The following is a 22,209-nucleotide window of genomic DNA, read 5'->3' as shown; positions in this document are numbered from 1 at the left end:
TTACAAAACTGTGTTCGGAAACCACCTCCGAGAATACCAATTACGTTCCGTCAGAGATCTAAAAACTTCGTTCCCTGTTCTGAATATAAGTTTCCGTTAATTTAACAGTCATAAATGCGAGAGTATAAGATAAAGCTTCCTGACATCATTTGCATCTGGAAGTCTCTATTGATAGACTAACTAAATTAGTTTCCGATACTCTCTGTAAAGACTGATCGGAGACAGATTAAGTTTACTGAACTTATTTCTTGTGCGCGACATTTAATGACATACTAAACTTAAAGCCTTCGATGTATTTTAATTAACAGATTTAAAATTAGCAATACTAATTATATTTTTTTTAACATCTTTTGAATAAAATTTCTCTTCTTCGATATAGAATCTCTTTTTTGATAAGGTCACGACCAGGTTAAAGAAAAACTACGAATATGCTCATGGCAGCAACCAGGTGTTTTGCTGAGGGAGTCTGGACCTTGAGTCATAACCATTAAATTAATTACGTTGTCCGGTTATTGATTGATTGAGTGAATGGAATACGACATAATTCATTAAAATAAAGTAAAATGTTCTACAAGCAATTAATTAAATTTGTTTCATTTAAACCACGAACATGGAAAGATAAAAGAATCAATATTGTATGCTGCAACAGAGAATTATCCGCTTTTAGTGAAAGTCTATAGGATAAAATCTGTAACGAACATAAGTTAATCAAAATTATTTGCATAAATTATTATGTGTATAAAACGAAATATATTTGTATAGGGTTTTCCATTAAGGGCGCTTGATCTTTGAAATGCAAAAAAAAATACATGTAGGAAAGATATTTGCGAAATTTTTTTTTTATTTGGAAGGTCTATCGACCCCATTATGTATGGAATATGACATCATTCAAATGACCGCCACGGCTTCGGTTGGTGGCGCGCACACGAAAGGTCCAATTTTCGATGACTCTGGCGCACAAATCGGGCTGTATTTGATCGATGGCGTGGCGTATGTTGACTTTGAGGGCATCGGTGGTTTGCGGCTTGTTGGCATAGACCTGCGACTTAAGAAAACCCCACAAGAAAAAGTCCAGCGGGGTCAAATCGCACGATCTCGGTGGCCAGTTCACGTCGCCTCCGCGCGAGATGACCATGTCCAGAAATTGCTCGTGCAGAACTTCCATCGTAGCGTGTGCTGTGTGGCACGTAGCGCCGTCCTGTTGAAGCCACATGTTGTCCAGATCCATATTCTCGATTTCAGGCCAAAAGAAGTTGGTTATCATCGACCGGTATCGCTCACCGTTGACGGTGACGGCCACACCATTATCGTTTTCGAAAAAATACGGACCAATCACGCCTCCGGCCCAAAATCCGCACCAAACAGTCACTTTCTGCGGGTGCATTGCCACTTGGTGAACCTCGTGTGGATTGGTCTCGTCCCAAATACGGCAATTTTGCTTGTTGACATAGCCATTCATCCAAAAATGCGCCTCGTCGCTGAAGATGATTTTTTTGCCAAAATCGGCGTCAACTTCCAACTGCTCTAATGCCCAGTCAGCGAACACACGGCGCTGTCTATGGTCATTAACCTTGAGCTCTTGGGTCAGCTGGATCTTGTACGGGTGCAGGCTCAAGTCACAACGCAAAATTTGCCAAGTTGTCGTCTGCGAAAGGCCGAGTTCCTGTGCGCGACGCGGAATTGACTGCCGCGGGTTTTCGAGGACACTGTCGCGCACAGCGGCGATATTCTCGGCAGATCTCGCATTACGTTGACGCACGGGAACCGGCTGATTGTTAACTGACCCGGTTGACTCGAATTTGTCCACCAATCGACGGATAGTCGACTCGGCAGGACGATCATCGCGACCGTAAAACGGGCGAAGTGCGCGGAACGTTGCTCGAACTGAAGACCCATTTTCATAAAACAATTTTATGATTTGCACGTGCTGCTCGACACTGTAACCTGCCATGGTGGTTTGGAAGGACGGAATGAATGTAACACACTGCATTTGACAGCTGTCACTCAAACAACATGGCCGCAATCAGCTGTCAAAGTTCAAGCGTCCCTATTGGAAAACCCCATATTAGGAGGACAGGTTTTTATAACAGTATTGATAAGAAAATGTCATGTTTATGTTTATTTAAACGAGATATTCATATCTCAGGAATAAAAATATAAGTTAATCCTGTTGCGCAAGCATAACCGAGGAATAAGCTTATACATCAATGGTGTTAAGAACCAAATGCTGACGCTGAACTATCGGTGTGAATGAGGAACTTGTTTTAACAAACTTATATTCAGTCCAAGTCCATCATGACTAATGATCAGTCTTAATTCTAACTAGAATATATTTATGAGGTAAACTGCTCTTGAAGCCTTCGCCACCAAACGTAATTACCGTGCATAAATAACACCGCATAATTGTTTTGATCATTCGTAAGAATATTTATATACCCGCCTGTATAAATAACATCATAAATAAAAAGCTATTAAATCCTATTTGTCATAGATTTATAATTAAAATATAATAATATATATGTTTATAAAATAATAAATTTTAATGTAGCATAAGTATAAAATCGAGTATAGACTAGTAGTGCTTTTTCACACCAGTATCCTCCCGGTAAGCCCAGGGTTCCGGAGCAGCTGCGTCTTCATCATTTTTTAATCTGCGCGTGATGTTTCTGTGTGGTGCCAGGTCACACGTGATTTATCTTCATCATGTCTTCCACTACTTTTGCATGTGAAGAGACTTAATGCATTCATACACTTCGTAACGGATGTCTGAATGATTTATACAATATTATAGATTATTATTAATAGTTAAGACTTTAGAGGGATCCGAAAACTGTATGTCAGACTATATAGCAAATCAAATCAGCAAAGAATCATCCCTGAAACGTCTGAAAGTTGTTTGCGGTGGGAAGTAAATTTTTACAGTTATAAGTAGTAAGTTTCTTACGTATAATGTTATGCATGGCTGTTCTGGGACGAGTCTGTTACGTGTTCCGAATATAGATGATGGTATCTCATGACATGTTTATCACTTCACTAATGTTGCTATTCCACAAAATTTTGCCACACAATAAACGTAAAATGTCTATTTAACATTCATGTAATAATAACTATTTGGTTTAATATCAATATTCTACGTTGTTTTATAGCCACTGGCCATTATGAATTATGGTCATCAGAGTGTCAGAGGGATCGATTATTTTAGTATGATACCTCTGATTCAAACCTATTAACGCTTCGAAACTTCTTGAACTTAATAAAAAAATAATGAAACAGCATTTATGCTGAAATAATCTAAGATAGCGTATTAAATAGAACAAGTAAAGTGTTGGAAATGAATTCTAGAACTTACCTAAAGACGACACTAGTTTGTTTTCTCTCTAAATGTGAAGCGTCATTCAAAGACCATTGCAACGTGAGAGACCTCCTGTCTCGCAATGGTCCGCTCACGATCGCTGCTGGTAGGAACCTGTATCTCATTTTGCCGAACTTGTAAATCGAACGCTCCACTCGCGATAGAAATTTTGGTCTAAAATAGTAACCATCGAAATCACTGTCACCCCTCGTCCTATAACTGTCACTTTCATCATGCCATTTGGTCTTCGAGTGCTTCGAACGCACGGCTCTCGCGTGTTTAGGCTTGAAGTAGGGGAGAGGCTCTTCGTCCCTGCAAGGTCTCTCAGAGAAGCTGGTCGGAGTGAAGTTGCCCCGGATGAAGTTACCAACTATCGAGTAAAGAACGTAGTCCCTTAACGTCGGTTGGTTCACTTGTAGATGAACTGAAAGAGAAAAATTAAATTTTAATTCATAATTATGATTTAAACATTAAAATTCATGAAATGTGTAAAAGGTCATTCTCAAAGCTCTTATCTTAAAGAATTGTTAGTATGAGTGTTCTTGATCAAGTGTAAGATACTCGAGGAGAAGTATTCTTGTTATCACGAATTATTACTTTGGACAGCTCCAAAGAGCCCTTCAATGTAGATATAACCCATTTGAGCAACTTCAGAGACATTAAGATTGTAAAAATGACAAATGTATTACAGTTTTCTTCCAAGTTAAAAACAGAGTATTAAAAATGAATCATGGACGCATAAAAACATTTTTATAATGAGTATTAATTTGACTCTTATTTGCTATCCAGCTGTAGATTATATTTATCGAGTTTTGGTAAGAAAACGAAAGACTTATCATCAACTACGCTAAGATGGATTCTGATCAATTGCAGAACAAAAGTACGCTAATATCAAGTTATATTGTATCGTCTATGATATAAGTAATAAAGAGAAATTATTCTTTAAAATATCATTTACATAGTTTTAATATATTCAGTTGAAAAACATGCCATTTTCCGTTCTTTAGTAATCTAGTTGTTTATGTAAAGTGTTTACTTTCAGGCAATCAAAATAAGAATCTTATTAAAAAAGGCATAAAAATCTCACAATTGTTCTTTCAGACTGAACAAATGGTCGTAAAACACATTGCCGAGATTTATTTCTTGTTTCAGTCCTCAGGAGAGATGAAGCCATCTTAAATGCCAAGACTGAGACGACGAGTATTGTAGTAAAACAGAAATTATAAAAGTCGTAACTTTTCTTAACGCTCAAATACTGACAGCTTTTTATTCTGTATTACATCTCAATTAACTATAAGCAAATAGACAATTCTTGCAAAAATAACTTCATATACAATTTCAATTCTGAAACTAGGGGCGATGTGGAATCGTTAAACCTTCGAGGTCATGCCCTAAACTATATCAGGCCACGGAAACACCGATGTAAACGATACAGGAAATGGAGGCCCCAAAACGGATCGAGGACCAATTTCCGCGTGATGTCAAAATGTCTGGGTGTCAAAATCTTGAGGTGATAAATCTTTGTCGATCCCATGATACAATTCTTAGAGGAACAATAGTCGGAAACTAAATTACGTCTCAGATATATTGTCGTCATCTCACAAGACTGTGAAATATAAAAGCTTTGATGTAAGATGTGTTAAATTTGCTATAAGTTTCAGGAGATCGAAATATTAACCTTTGACTTTTGTTGTAGGAATATTATTTAACAACAATACATTTAACGGTGTGCAAAAGGCAATGACCTGTATTAATATGTTAGGTATTAAGACCGATAAATATTATAATAATTTATTTTATATGTTTGTCCCAATAATTGTATCGTAGTGAGCTCATTTTTATTACTTATTTTGTGCCAATTGATCTTTGTACTTTTTTGTTCTCCAAAATCTAGACTAATATTTTCAAAATATTATTAGTATTAATTACACTGTCTTCAAAAATGTTAACAATTTTCATATTTTCTACATGTAAATGATATTTAATATAGTTTTCTACTACGTTTAGAAATTATCAACAATATTCGAAGGAACAAAAGATTGAAATGATATAATAAAAATTACATTTGAATATTTCAGAGTAAATGTTGAAATGGAGAAAAGTTTTATTAAGCGGGGAATATTTTTTTACAATCTTTCTTAGTTCATTATTATCGGCAATTCCCCGGGAGACCGCAAATTTCGATGAATGGTGGTCATAACTCTAATAAAGATTTGGTGTAATTTTCATCTTCCCTCAAAAAAATCTTTACTCTGGAGGCTTCGAGTATTAAGGCTTCTATACCTTAATTAAATAATATTTTAATTTACCTACGATTCTTGCTAGTAGGTTTATATTTTCTTGTAACGTTTCTTAAAGTTTAAAAATGAATTTGTCTTAAGATAATTTATACGAGTATATTCCTGCTTTACAACTGTACAAATGTATGAAAAATTTCGTCTATATTAACAGACAATCTCATGCAAACTTTATAACAATAAACGTATAAAAGTAGAATTATATCAAATTATTATTGAAACAAATTAATCTAATTCAATCAAGAAAAAAATCTGAATTAAGTTGGTTTATGTTTTATTACGAGCCCGACATTTAGACACTTTCATCTTGTTAACCCCTGAAAACGGTTACTGTAATTAAAGAAAATTTAATCCAAAATAACAAAGGCAACTTGGAAAATATAGGTTTAATTAACTGTATTCTACCTGTTAAAAACTTAAAGATACGTACAAGTGTTCAACAATATATACTAATGATTCTTTCTAACTTCAAGTTTACAATTTGTTTTAAACGAAGGTGAGAACGTTCAAGTAAGAACAAGTCTGCATTGAGCAATTCATCAAAGTTCTAACCCACTTTTAGTAAACTTTCATCGTGTTATAATGCCGTCTTCCATTATTCATATCTGAGAGGAATAATGAATTATCCCAAGGATAATTTATATAACGGGATAAAAAAAATGAGACTTAGTTAGTAACACAAAAACGGGGTAGACATTTTGTTACGGTGACATTTAATTTCCCGCCAATTCGAAAATGTTGCTAGCTTATTAAAATTGTTTTTACCATTTGGGGTTTCGACAAGGGTCTAGTTATAATTAATCATTAAACTTTTGGGCCTTAAATAATTTATTGTTTATTTATATTTCTATTTGAATATTGATTACAATTTTCTTTTATTCAAACCAAAGAAATAATTTTGTAAGGAAATTGTAAAAGTATTTAATTCAATAATGTTGCCATAAAATAAGAAAATATATATTTAATCAACCATTATGAACTTCCCTAAAGCCTATTGATTAACTTTGTGTTCTAGAATGAAATAGTTGACATTTTAAAACCACAATTTATAGTTAATATCCCAAATTGAAATAAATACTGTTGATAAAATGTAAATTGTAACCTAATTAATTCTGAGATATTAATTAAAACATCTACATAAATGTGTGTATGCGTGTGTGTGTGTGTGTGTGTGTGTGTGTGTGTGTGTGTGTGTGTGTTTTCAAAACCATATATTTATTCGAGTTACTAATTCTATACGCGAGAAGTAATAGTTGGTAAAAGGCAGTTCCTTCTCTTAATATCACTAAACTTTCCAACAAGCTTAAAATTTTTATTTTTGACGCTCCAGTACTTGCCCTTACTAATAATAATAATATTATATGTGAAAAAAAAAATGATATACTTTTAAAAACTTTTAATATTTTGTTATTTATCTAGTTCAGTGGGCGAGCCTGTTAATACAGATAATATACGGAAATAAATTGCGTCTTAAGCTTTAACCATTTTTTTTTTTAAATGTGTTGATTCAGAGCGTTAAACATAAATAAAATAAAAAATAACACCAAAAATAATAACAATAAATATATATGTATTATTCTTAACTCTTACAACATTCTTTTTTTACCAATCCATTTCCAACTGTTTGCAATTAGGGTAACATTTAGAAAGTATCATCTGTCAAATCCGAATTTTTTAAAAATTTCAAAAAAGATAAAAAAAGTCTTAAGCAGTTAAAAGACTTGATTTTTTTTTATTAATTGGAAAAGCCTGTTGTGTAGCACAGTCTTATTTGTGTGATTTTATAAGGAAAGTTTGTTATATTTGTGCCCATTTATTATAAGAAAGATATGTGCCTTCTAATATAAATTATGAAAGAAATTGGAGCATATTTAAAATAAAAGCCAACTCATTTTGAGGTTTGAGATACGAGATTGAAATATAAATGCAATGTTCTTTGAGCTATTCCACGAACCTTTTAAAATGCATATTTTGTATCAACAGTTAAATTATTTCGATATTTACGCTTATTATAGTAAGATAACATTCAAAATACTTTGCTTATTTAAAATATATCGGTTGCGTCTATTAGGTGGTACCATTTTTGTTTTACGAAATCATGTCGTTATTAAATTCTTCTTCTTCTTCCTGGCAATTTATCCCAGCATTAGCCAAGCTCTGCCATGTCGTTATTAAATATATTGTGAAATTATTTCAAATAAATCAATCAAAGGGGAGCCGTTAGATGAATCTAAACACAACCAAGTTTAATAAAACCGTGCATCACATGTGTTTTCCCAAGTCCTAGTTAGTATATGAGATACCATTTCACGATAAAATACGTAATGCAATCTCATTCTGTATTCGCCGTGCCATACTTTTTATTCTGTCCGTTTTTCCACTCCCCGCTATTTTATTCAGTGTTAACCGAGTTTTCCGACGTGACGTCATACGTGTCGGTGACCTGAAATCGATTTGTGCTCGTTCGGAATTAGCATCAGCGCTTCATGTTTTCGATTCAGTCAGAAAACGTCCCGGTTTATTATATGAAAGTTTTATCTGTCATTAAATTGTTTCTTATTTAATTTGTATATCTCTACGTATATGGGATATAAAATTATCATCTGATATGCACTGTTATGTAACTCAATCTCACACTCATATAAAATTCTTTATGTTACAATTTTTAGTTTTCTGTGTAGAGTGTTTTAAAAGTGTTTGTGGAGTGTTGATACTATGAATATTTTGACGAAATTTACTATTATTTTGGACTCTATAAGGTTTTTTGTGCAATTCGTTGTAAAGTTATTGATAAAGGTGTAATTTTCTAATTCCACTTTGTATTGCACTAGAAATTTAAACTTTCCACTAACGGTATTGAAATGAGTGAATGATATTTATAAAAATTAATAAAAAAAACAATATTAAAAAAAACCCGCGCTTGTATGTTGTTCCGTTTCGATTGGTTCCTGAGTTTGTCAGTTTAGAAATTTCTAAATTGATTTCTGAAAATACATTCCTATACGATCTGGTGTTGATGTTAGTTTTTAATTTTAAATGAAGCTAAGGTTTTCGGATGATACTCCTAGTAGATAAAGGAACCGAAACGTCGGGATTTTGTTGTTTAAACAAGAAAAAAACTTTTAATATTCTCCGAAAAAAAATAATCTTAGATGGCATTATGTAAACTAGTTTTTAATTATGTTATGTGACCAAAAATTATACCTTATATATCATGATTCACTGTAGATGTTAGCATCCAACTTTTAGGATTTAGTTTGGAAATAGCATTTTTTTTTTAATGTGAAAACAAGCAGATGGCCTGCTTGATGGGCAGCGGTGACCATCGCCCATGGACATCCACAGCATAGGTGTTATGGATGCGTTGTTAACTTTGATTGTTGAGGAAAAGGAAGGGGTGGCAATAAGGAAATGGCAGAAAAGGGTGGTAATAGGAAAAGGGCAAACGGCTCTCTCACTCATCGGACGAAACGCAGCCACTAAAGGCTACTTCACGCCGATTTTCTGAGAGAGGGTGGTACTTAACCGGTCGAGCCTGTCCATGTTCGAGCTGTAGTAACTTGACCACACCCAGGCTCTACCACCTCAGAGCTCAAACAATTAAAATGAATTCCAAAAATTTTGTAATATTTTACGAGGACTTTGAGTTATTCTTATTTTAATCTTTACAATACACTTTTTTTCTAAAGTTATTGTTAGTAATATTGACCACTTTATTATTCAAACTTACCACAGTGGACTTTTTTGTTCCAACATGTATACACAGTGTAATTCTTAATTAATACACATGTAATAAAAAACTAATAAATTATGCTTTAAAGTAATGAAATGGCTGTAATAATCTTAAATCTTCACGAGATACTGAATATGAATACACGTTATTAATTTTTTTGATGCATTTGCAATGAATACGAGAAGATTTTTTGATAATGTGCTATTAATTTGTAAGTAATTTACTTATAGTTGATTTATTTTATTTTTAAAAATATTTATAGAAAAAAAAATATAAACAAGAAATTTAAATAACTTCTTTCATGTGGTTTGTCATGATAGATTTTAATTTTAATTTTGTCGGTTCCAATCCTTGTTCGGTTATTAATGAACAGTTTTTAAGATGTCTTAAAGACATTTACAAAGAATTTATTACTCGGACAACAATCTGTCTATAACACTACAGTTACCGTGAGACAACTTATGACTTCATTTCATGATTAAAATACAATCGTAGTCATACAATACATTCATAATATATTTTTCATTTCATAAAATAATTTGTTTAAAAGGTTTATTTATGCCAAAATTTGAATTAAAAGATATATTTGACGTAAAGTCTGACGACATGATACAGGAAGTGCTAAAAGGCGTGTATCGAGGTAAACTAGGAAGATTTTTAAATATTCCTGAAACTTCTTTGTTACACTTTAGTCCAACAACCAAAATGACAGTTGAAATCACCAAAAATATACCCGAAAAAGGAAATACGCAGAAAGTTGATAATATGACGGTAGAAAAATTTCTTATCAGAAAACGTCGAATGCAGCTAAAGGAACTGCTAGAAGATAATATAAACGCTAAACCAAATTTTGGGGACAAAGAAGACGAAATAACTATACAATCGAGAAGATTCGGTTCAATAATCAACTCAACTAGTAAAGAACCCGACGCACTCAGAGAAATATACTTTGACGACGGGCAAAAATGGATAACAATTCGTGAAAAGAAAAAAGCAATCGCCTTGATGGAGCAGTTCGTTTATGAAACTCATTACATGCTACCGTTCATGCAAGTCATCAGAAATAAGTATAAAAACTATCGGAAGTATCAAATGGGATACTGTTTCTCTTTACTTCGAACTTTGAAAGCGCAACAGATGAAACTTTACACCAATTTAAAGACATACCAGGAATTATACCTGACATTTTACACTTTTGCAAAAGTATACGAGAAAATAGTTAGATTGGATATAGACATAAAAGATGTGTTAAAAGTCATGTACAAATTAAATGTCAGCGTAAAAAAGAGAAAGAGACGTAAATCTACAGCTTCTTTCGGTAACTACGGACGTTAACTAAATAAAATAATTAATAATAAAAGTAATAAATTTCGAAAGTATTTTGTTCTTAATTAATCGAAAACAAAAAGCTCCAAATCATATTTAAATATTTTGTATGTAATCAGCATGTTTATAAAATGAGACTGATTGCATATGCAATGTAATGTAAACTACAATATATTTTTTTATACATTTAATTTTTTAATCCCAAGCATTTTACAAGGGCTTCTAAGGAAATTTATTTGTTTATCTATTATATATAAAGTAGAAATTCATACTAAGTAAAAAGAAATATTCTTTTTTTTTACAACCTACATAAGTTGAATGACTAATGATTATTGTTTTTGTAAGAGAAACAGTACATGCAACTCTTGAAACAAGCCCACATTCTCTCAGCACATCATTCAGCATCCCGCAATTGTGTGGAAAGAGAAACCGCTATAAACGTAGTTTTGCAGCAGAAAATATATAGTGTAAATGACACCTAACAGTGAAGGTAAAAAATGGTTATGGGTCTTTAGCAATTCTTTATAAATATTTTGTATGAGATAGACAATGGAACACGTAGTGACCAAACGTCACCTTGCAGTTATTAGAACTTAGGGTTATTTATCGTTTGGAAGTATCACCAGTTCTTCTCTGGTACACAAAAAATAAACATCCCTAAAACGGTCATTGAATTGAACTCAGAAACACAACTCCAACTCGGTGAAAGTAACGAATTTAGGCCGCGAGAATCAAAACGTTTATAGCCATTACAAGTGGGGTTATGACTCACTTGTTGATACAACTGAGAACACCTGGATTCGTCTGGAAGATGTCCCTACTGATATTTCACTATTTTAATGTACAAATATGTAGACATGAAGTGCTGGTGTGCTTGAGTTTTACATGGTGGTGTTTTAAAGCCGGCTATATATAAAATGTATATAAATTAACAACATTTTTAATTCATAATCGTCATTTTGTTGTTATAAGTACTTCATTATTAAATCCAAAAAATAATATATTTATCGCTGTAAAAACAGACGATCTTAATTTTTAAAAAAGCCAATCGCTAGCAAAATTATTGTAGATTGGAGAAAACCTTTTACACTGCTTAGCGAATACATACCATATGACTGAATATATATAATAATGACTGTAGACTGAAAGCTGAAACTTTATAGCCATTGGAATTTAATATATTGTTATTTGCTAGTTTGTTTACTTTCAAGCCCAACGTAAGGGCTATTTAAGAAGAGAAAATCGATAGAAAGGTTTAGAAACACAATTGAAAGCGTCTGAAAGTTACGATAACGTTATGATTCCACTGCATATTTCACCTAAGAATATGTACGAAATATCCCTACTATTATTATAAATGTGTAAGTTACTCTATCTGTCTGTCTGCTACTTTTTCACGCCTAAACCACTGAACAAATTTAGATGATTTTTGGTATGGTGTAGATGGAACCTTGGATAATGACATAGGGTACCTTTTATACCGATCCCGAATTTCAATTCCAATCCCGATTCCAACCCCAAAACTACACGGGTGGAACCATAAAGTGCAGTTCAGATTCAGTGGCTGTAACAGCAAAGAACAACACTGACCTATACGTGGACGGGGTCACATAAGAAAAATATTGGTTAATAAATAAATCTAAGAGCATCATAATAACATATGTATATATCAAAATTATAAAATAGTAGATTTACGAAAAGTGATGTTTTTCAACCATATGTTACAGGCAAAAATTTATATAAGGTATTTAATATATTCCTATGGGATATAAAAGCGTTGCAATATGTTCAGACTTTCAAATATAGGTTACTAGCAGGTTTAAAATTCTTATTTTTGGAAATTGCTATTTAAACCAAATTATACTGCAACAATAAAAAATGTACCAACAAATCTTTACTTAAATGACAATCTAGTGAACTAAAAAAAACTAAACTAAAAACTAAAAAAATAAATAATGACCCTTTGAATTCTTTGATCAAGTTAAAAATTATATCTCTTGGATAAGTCAGTTTCTTTATAGCGTATAGTTAAAATAAATGCTATTTTTAAAATTTTATCACAAAAAGATAAATTTTAAAAGAAGCCTCAGCGGTATTTGGAGAACTTGTCGGAAAGGTGCTATCTCTCTTTGGTAGGCTCCAGGTATATAGGGTCATTATGACTTATAAAGTATATCTATAAACAAGAAATTTAACAGATCCATGATATATTATAATACGCTAGTAACAAATTAAGAATGAAGTATTACATACATTTTATTATAGTATTTTATTTAACAAAACAAAATGGATTTTAATAATCATTTTCATTTCATCCTAGATCCCGATACGTCCAATTGTATAGCTAAGTTGTTTCATTATTGGGAGCACATAACAAATGTACTCTCGTTGATAAGACATCAATTAAATATATATATAATTTAAATAATCTGAGAATGTTCGTTGGTGATTTTTGAAATGATAAACTTCCTCGTTTTCAATGATGCTCAACACGCACTTTGGTTATACCAGCTATGAAAGTAGGTCATAGTTACATAAGGTATTGGTACAATTTGAAATAGTGGTAGAATTTGAAGCATCTGTGTTATATTGAGCTGCATTTATTTTCATGCAAAAACTTACTTTAAATATAATATTGTAATATTGATTTCAACTATTTAAATTTATCGGAAAACGATTGTCATCTGTATGGTACTCGGGCAGATAAATGTGGGATCATTTCGATTGCCTTTTGCTTATTAAGTGCGCCACTCGCTCATAGTGTCCCGGCTTAAATAACTTAAATTAAGCGATAAGTAGCACTTTCCTGTTTCAAGGCACTATCGAGGTAAATAACGATAAAGTTAATGGTAATTTACGAGTGAAAGTTAAATGGAACGTATTCTCGGCGAGCTCTGGCTATACTTGTCAAATGGCTGCTCATTAATGTATTCGAGTCTACTTGTGCTAATTATAAGTTCCGTCGTGTTTGCAGCAGGCTTTAAGTTGTCGTAAATTACAGGTTACTTTTGTTTTAAATCAAAAGAAAACGCCATGGCTATGGCTTATGGCTGAATAAAATCCATTTTTCTCAGCCGAGACACTGGTGTAGAGTGTTAGCTATTGTTTCATAAAGATGTGGTGTATTGATCATGGAAAATATATTTATTAACAATATAACATTGCTAACAGTTAACTGAACTAAGAGGATGAATAATTAATGATATTGTAGCTAAGAAAGATTTTGAAGAGATAGTTACAACTACAGTTGAAATAGTTGTAGATTGAGATAGAGACAGTTATAGTTATTATAGTTTTTGTATTGAAATCATCGCAAACTTCCATTACATTTACTTTCCGTGTTCACGGTTATTGCAAAGTAGTCAATACGTCTCGTGAAGTGTATAATTATAAAAGAGCGAAGGGAATCCGAAAGAAAATAGTCAAATCAAAAAATACCTTAAAAACGTTTCACGTAACCATTAATTTCGGAAACCTTATTTATTATTTATTCTTAAATTTTCCTTTTAATTAAAAAATAATAACAAAAACAACAGTAAATACAATAACATGTACAAGTTACAAACAATTAATCATAGTTTTTGTGAACAAATAATAAATCTTCATAATTAATTACGTCCCTTTGAGCGTGTATCCGAGGCGCCGCTGCTCGGGATAATCCAGGAAGCTTGGAGAATACTTCCTTTATTAATAGCCACTTAGGTGATAGATCGCACTCATTTGATATGTCAAAACATTATCTATACTAGCTTATACCCGCAACCTCATCTGGATTGTGAAATAAAATTGATTTAAATTTATATTTATCACATTGCTTATCTCCATATTAAAAAAAATGAGAATGACATTGGCACAATATTAAACGATTCCAGTGCGAATGAAGCCATAGCATAAAAAAATAAGAATGAAAAAGAAAAACCACATATTTTCGTAATATCTTAATGTTATGAAGAAATTAATCCATTATTTGTTACATAAAAAACAAACTTCCCACTAATTTTTTATTTATGAATAGTTACATAAAAACAATATCGTGAGACTAGTATTCGTGCTTAGAAACTTTGATTCAAAGACTATTAAATTCGTGCGTACGTAGCGTGCGTGCGTACGGTAATTGCTTTTTTAAATCTACCCAGATTTTAGGCATGAAAGGCTATTAGATGTGAAAACTTTTTATGTGCTGTTTAAGATCTTTGTGTTCGTTTATTTAACTAAGCAAACAGTTTTTAACGTCTCATATAATTAGTTTTGTCTTATATGGTTCTAAGATGGAAAACCTTATACTATGCAGCCTAAAAAACAAATTGAACTCACGATCACTTTGTCACCTTCACTGACTTCATTCAGACAACCAAACAATATCAGCTTCATTTTTGTTTCTTTGTGATATTTATAAATCTATAATATTTTGGTCATGAAATTTTTTCTTTAATTTTTGTCTGTAATTATTAATTTATAACTTGACGATATTTAGATAAATATAATAATTATGATATTTAAATACAAGTCAAATATTATTCAATAGACTTTCTTCTTTCTCTTATGAAAATTTCATTTATATAGTATGTTCGGCTTTACCGAGCAATCGGGTTCACGGTCTTGGTATCGTGAATAATCGTCTTAGTTGATTGCTATTTAACGACATAATTTATGTAACTTTCCATGAATTTTCATCTTGTTTTTATTTCGATAAACCAGTTTTCATATAAATAAATTATTATCTTAAAAATTTAACAAAATATAGTCTACGATCTGAGTGTTTTACGTAAGCGATGAGTTAAAATATTCCAAACACAATAAAAATTGGTAATCTTTTGAAACTATTAATTAATTATCATTTTTCAAACAAAAACCTAACATATATCAGGTTTCAATTCATCTAAGTAATGACTGTACATGGAGTTCAGACGAAACGTAAAACCTGTTTCAAGAGCTTTACACTCAACTGGATTTCCTGAAACATTAATTGAAGACGTCGGCGAGATTAGTTTTAATCAGCTACCTGAGATTTGGTTACTTAAAAGGAAATGTCAGTGGAATATTATCTGTTTGAAACATTGCTTAAATTTTCAGTGCATACATAATTATTAAGAAGTATTAGGGATTTTTTTAATATATTATTATATTACGGAACACACATTTAATTTGAACCGAATTTCAAAAACTCCGGAACGCACCCGAATTGTCGTTGAACAATGACATTTGGTTTGTTCACTTTTACGCGGGAAAGTATTTATCGACGCGATTTGTGAGTGACTTTGTAAATGAAATTTAAGTAGTTTAAAGTGTTTTGGTTTTAGATATGATTTGTAAAAACTCTTTAAGACAAGTTTGTTCCAGTTTAGTTGTGTGTAAATATATATATATATATATATATATATATCTCATACAAGTTTCATAAGCGACCTTCGTCATGAACAAACATGACTGATTCGTTAGTGTCAGTAAAGTCATCAGAAGAATGAAAAATCAACTATTTTTATTTTAAAGAACAATACATTTTTTTTTTTTTGGATTTTAAAAATATATCGTGTTCAGATTCGAAATGTGCTGTGACATTTTATTAGTGGTAAAATAATTGGCTATTAGTTATTCGTAAAAATACGTATATACACATACATTGTATTTTGTTTACAATGTTATTGCGTATTTTTGAATTTATATAAATTAATTGAAACAAGAAGGTACATGGTTCAATGATAGACCTTGATTAAAAATTTTGCCCTAAAAAGTCTTCCTTTGTAAAACACTAACGATCTGGAGTGATAATTTTGGTGACTAAAATAAAATGAACTATCCTTTAACATTACGGTTGTAAATTAAATTCTTATTGACCAAGCTCTCGTTGAAGGTGTTTTAAAACACGGTAATGAGTTTCATAGTGGGATGTCTACAAGAAATGTCGTCTCTCAGTGAAAGTTAGTTAACAGTTAAGAGAAAAGGATTTCTTCTTATTTTCTGTCGTCTTATCATGTCTTGGATATCTCGACGAAGTACGCGTTTTTTATAAATTTCAACATAAATACAATTAATTACATAATAATTATATTTTTAAAGTTACGTGCAATTGTTACTGAGCGACAAACTTATTTTTGACTTAGTAATTTTTTTGTTCTTTTTTGTTACTATAACACGTTGCGTCTAAGTACCAACTACCTACCTTTCTTACTTCCATAAATCAACACGAAGTCCACTTTAATTTTGATCTTTATCTTTATATCCTAAGATTATTATTGATTTTCACTATTCAAAAATGCTTCCGAAAAGATTATAATGGCCAGCGAGGAAGATTAAAATGTTTAAAATATTTCTTTGAATTAAGAATTCTTGTGATAGTTATAACAGGAACTTTGGTGTCAACCACGCATCTGGCTATCAAACTGTAATAAGCCGTAAAAGGTATAATTATGACACGAAATGTATAATAACGAAATCCCGTTCTTTATACATTAATCACATATAATTGGGCAATATCAAAATGTACACATTAAGTTTAATAGGCATTTCAATTTACAAAATTAATGCTAATAAATTGGCATGTATCGCAAAAGACCATTTTGCTTTTGCGGATGACCATTACATTCGAAGTCCGCTGCGGTATTCATTGGATGCTTGCATTCGTTTCATAGTATATGACAATACAAACTTTTATCTGCAACTTTTTCCACTTCATTAATTATATCCATAGAATATATATTATTAAAATATTCCTCAAAACTACTTGTGAATGTTGTCTCACTAACTTGTTGACTCTTTGTAAAAAAAAAAAACCGATATCAAACTGAAGACTAAAATAAATTCAATTAAGATATTATTAAATTATCGTTTTATATTTTTTATGTTCATAGAAGACGACGCTCCGAAAAAGAAGTTAAGATTAATTAATACAAATAAAATCAAAAACAACTATATTGAGTTGGTGGAAATCTGGTATGGAAATAATTTGATATCTAGAGAATGGGAACTATGTGTATATATATATATATATATTAATATATATATCGGCGCTATCAGCTTCATTGACGGATGCAACGTGAAAATAACTCAAGGCTGTCATCAATTATTATAACAACTTATTGGTCGTCGCTACTATTGTTAAAAGTAAAACGAAATCAAAGAGAATAGAACTATGTTTGAATTCTGGTATAAATACGACGTCTGGACGCACGACAGCGGACTGCAGAGTTCAGCGAGTGCGGAGCATAAAGAATGTGATTATGAAGAACCTTCGAGAAATACAAGAACATTTAGAAGAATTGAAGTTTCATTTTAAAATATCTGGAACGTACTGGAACAAGTGTAATTAGTGACGTCAGCGAGGCTGGCGTCCTGTCTTTAAAACAATGAATTTGTAATAAATCTGATTTATAAATTCAATCAAAAACTTATCCATCTAAATAAAAAGCTATATACCACTTGAGGAAGGTATCTGTTCATAATAACAGAGGCAGCTTTTTGTTCGATAAATCATTCAAATAAAGAAAGTTAAGACCCGATCGAAGCCGGGGTTAAAATATTGTATGCCAAATTAAAAAATACACTGTTTACGAATTTTAAGAAATATGAATTTCACATATCACTGTTAGATGATCTTTGATTTATGTTATGTGGAAGGTATATCTTAACAGGGCATTGTTTGTAAAGTAAAAGCCAAACTAAAAAATTAAGAAAAAAATATATATATTAAGCCAAAACATCTTTAAAATAACATTTGATCAGTTTATACAGTATTTCAGGTACATAACATGCGCGAACTGCTTGCCAGGTTCGCTAATTTTATAAATGTTGGAAGCGGGTATACATCCAGAATGCAATGCTTAAAACATGACATTCTGGAAATATAATTACGGGTCCGACTTAATTGGTGGCAGTAAAAGAAACAGGACTGACATTAAAATCTTTACACCGGTCTAGACTGTGAAACAGCTTCATGACTTTTTTATTAAAATAATGATTATTCTTTCACAAAGATGTCTGGAATACGTAATCTCCCTTTATGCTACGTGTGTGAAAATAAAGACTTATTTCTTGTAGGATACCGCATATACCGCATGTACGTATATATTGCACCCTATTTAAGAATCTATCGATAGTTCACGCAAATGAAAATTTTATTGATGTACCATAAAAGGTCAATTTATTCAAATTAGACTTATTAAAATGTTTAATTGTTTTTAATGTGACTGTTACAATATATTTTTTTAATACGAAACCTTGTTCGTGTTGATAAATTATCTAAATCCGCTGTAATGATTTCTGTCGTCATAGTCTAAGATGTCATTGTTAAAGTCTCGTTATTTACGATGGCAACATTTGTTTTTCTTGTCATCCACGATATTAAACTATGCACCCAAAGCTGAATACAATATACATAGTGTTATGTAGCTATCTTCTATGACTGGTCAGCGTAAAGAAGTGAAAAAAATACATTTAAATCTTATATATTTTATAAGCAAACGAAAGACTGCTTCATTTCATAATGAAATTAAAGGTAAATAGGTATATGATGTGTTTAGAGAATTATAAAGTGTAATTTCTTTCTAGTTTTTTTAGTGAAATCATATAAAAGATTTTCCTCTCGATTTAAATTATACAAAAACATGCGGCGAGTCCATATACTTTAGCATTTCAATTTAAAAATTAATATAAAATAAACTTGTATTGTAAAGACTATTTTTCGTTTGAGCATTCTGATCATATTCAAACGCTGCGGGTTTTCAAACAAGGCTTGCTTTTTACACTATTACTTATTTTTACGACAGACTGGGGCCTCACGTTTGGACTCCTGTATTAGGTCAAAGCCTTCTACCATATTGCACTTCTGTTCAAACTTTATTACGACACTCCATTGTTGTATAAATTAAGATTTTGACTATGCTGGCAGCGGTGTAACAAATTACTCTGTTATTAAACGTGTACCTGTCTAGACTGTGTAAAATCGTTGCGCCTGATGAAAAGCGATGGCAACATAAACTTATTTATATATTCTTAAACATAAATGAAAACAAATGTTTAGACCGAATGGTCTGCATGTTTTTTTATAACTTACTTTAGTTACACCAAGGACTCAAAAAACAGAGACAAAAAATTTTAGTTTAATATTAATATAAAAATTGTGCTTAATGCTACTAAAACATATATCTCCCATCCTTATAACTGTACCATATAATGGTTAGTAAAATTATGAACTGAATTCATACTATCCCTAAGATTAATTTCACATTCCCGGTAATTGTATTTAATTGTTTATATTGGAGAAAACCAACATCATCCACATTCCTGGAATACGTCAATAACTAGAGTAAGTAAGTAGAATAAGTATAATTAATAAGCAATAATGTAACTTAATATCAGGAAATAAACAGATTTTATTAATAGTAACATTCAATAAAACAATCCCAATCTGCTCGTTTCAATATTTCGAGCAGGTCACTTCTGAGAATTGATCATTGATTTAGTAAACGATAACCATTTCAATCTTTGCTATTTATTGAAGTCATTTTTTACATTAATAGATAAGGTTTAAAAGTAGTTCGAGGAAAAATGTTTGTTGCAATTCATTTTAATTTATAATGATTGACACAAAGGCGACATTAATAGCCGAAATCGGGTTATTTCATGACTTATTTCTGGCTAACAGCTTTTATCTGCGATTTAGCGTACTCTTTAATAATACAATTACCGCGATCTCTTAAAATGGATGGTTTTTATAAGAATTTATTTACTTTTCCATATAAAAATTTGAAAACTAAAAGCCGCCAATGTTTTCAGATCATACATGAATATTAAAGTTACATTTCACTATAGAATTTTTACCGCTCTCCTTCTATCTTTAGATTAAGCAACTTCATCTCTGCGCTGCAAAACTGTTCAAAGATATTGATCCAAGAACACTTTATTGTTGAGAGGCAACGTAATCACCAAATCCAGGTATGTAAAGATTCAGGATTACAGATTTAAAATGTTCTGATAGACTTCTGTTACGATCATGTAAGAAACTGAGTTAAAGCATCTTTATCTTTATGCCATATCATACCATCAAAGTGACTGTAGTGACTTGGTTTGTCCATTGTGTGTTCAAACATATTCTATGTATGTTCTTTGACCCTTGTACTGATGCTCCTCTTCATTTGTCCGATGTATGAAAAACAAATCTTGGTGGTAAAGCCTAGCTGTGGTCAAGTTACTGGAGCTCGAACATGGCTCGACTGGGCAGTACCACCCTCTCACAGAAGATCGGCGTGGAGTAGCCTTTAGTGGCTGCGTTTCGTCCGATGAGTAAGAGAGCCGGTTGCCCTTACCTTTACCCACTCTTTCCCTTTTCCAACACTTTCCTCCCCCTCTTCCACATTCAAGGCCGCAACGCAACTGCCACATTCCTTATGTTGCAGATTTCTACGGGCGACGGTCGCTACTGCCCATCAAGTAGGCCGTCTGCTCGTTTGCCACCTTTCACATAAAAAAACGACAGGTCCTCGTGTGGAGACAAATTTATAGAGATTAATCCGCGAGGCTATTGAATTAAAAAAAAAGAAAGATCTTAATGTCATTGTAGAAGATGGTTGTTAATTATCATCAAAATGTTAAATTTTTTGTCCGTAAACAAATTTCCCGCCTTTAAGAAACAGTCAGCGTATTTTGTGTTCATTCCGAGTAGTTTGGTAGAAATTTAAGAAATAGTTAGCAGTAGATGGCACATAACAAGACCAACTTACAGACACTGTCATCTCGTTTGCCCTTGATTACTCCTGTGAAATAATGAAAAACTTTCAGAACAACAAAGTAAAATTTAAAATGAAAATTATAGTTCCATTTAAAGGAAAATTATAGTTTCATTTAAAATTTAGCCTAAGGTTAATTGAAGTTTAAGGTAGCGCTCAAAACTTACACAACTTGTCAGCTTTAAGGCAATCGATATACTGAAAGATGCCTCCTCTTGATAGTTGTGGATTAAGGATAAGAGAGACTGCAAGATAAACTGAAAGAAAGTATCCCTTACTTTGATAATTAAATTTAACAAACGAACCTAACAGGTTCATGAGTATAAACTGAATAACTTCACTACGATTTATGATTTCTTATTCGTAAAAATTCTCGTTTCTTTGATATCACGTAATCTTTGTTTTAATATAAATGTCTTAGAATCAATATCAAAGTCTGGCGCTTTAAATTTTTATCATCAAAAATATCAATCTATTTTTAATGCGACTGAACGTTAACGCATCAAAAAACATGAAAGAGAGTATGTAAATATTTGCGAATGTCGATCAAAAAGCCTTTTGCTGACAAAAGGCTTGATTTATATTTGATTAAGCATAGCTATACTATTTTTTGACGATCGTTGATTTTTTTTTATTATACATATGTAAATATTACGCCGTGATCATTCTAACTCTTACGTAAATGCAATTATCAAGTATATTTTTGTGAAGTGCATTGTATAAGAACTTAATATTATATTAGAAGTTAGCAATAATAGCTTCGTTTCTCTAACTGACCTG

The 22,209-nt window shown here is 31.8% G+C and overlaps 2 protein-coding genes across 3 annotated transcripts in view; one reads left to right on the top strand and one right to left on the bottom strand.

The window, feature by feature from the left end:
- LOC116772662 (uncharacterized) overlaps positions 1-22,209 on the bottom strand; it is a 138,179-nt gene that overhangs the window by 65,163 nt on the left and 50,807 nt on the right. The window contains exon 3 of the mRNA XM_061522346.1: positions 3,350-3,776. Coding sequence (XP_061378330.1) covers positions 3,350-3,776 — 427 coding nt within the window. The remainder of the gene's footprint in view (positions 1-3,349; positions 3,777-22,209) is intronic.
- On the top strand, positions 9,485-10,851 carry LOC116772664 (uncharacterized). Of its 2 annotated transcripts, none has more exons than XM_032664918.2 (2): positions 9,485-9,593; positions 10,075-10,849. In XM_032664918.2, exon 2 carries the CDS (start codon positions 10,088-10,090, stop codon positions 10,715-10,717), a length of 630 nt encoding a protein of 209 aa, XP_032520809.1. In that variant the 5' UTR covers positions 9,485-9,593; positions 10,075-10,087; the 3' UTR covers positions 10,718-10,849. The 2 variants fall into 2 exon arrangements, with proteins under 2 accessions (XP_032520809.1, XP_032520808.1); XM_032664917.2 differs by having other exon boundaries at positions 9,486-9,593; positions 9,933-10,851.

The sequence above is a fragment of the Danaus plexippus genome, chromosome 12 (assembly GCF_018135715.1).
Source record: "Danaus plexippus chromosome 12, MEX_DaPlex, whole genome shotgun sequence".
In the NCBI taxonomy this organism is placed as follows: domain Eukaryota; kingdom Metazoa; phylum Arthropoda; class Insecta; order Lepidoptera; family Nymphalidae; genus Danaus; species Danaus plexippus.
The sequence above is the reverse complement of the archived record's forward strand: the minus strand, read 5'-3'. Positions and strand labels throughout refer to the sequence as shown.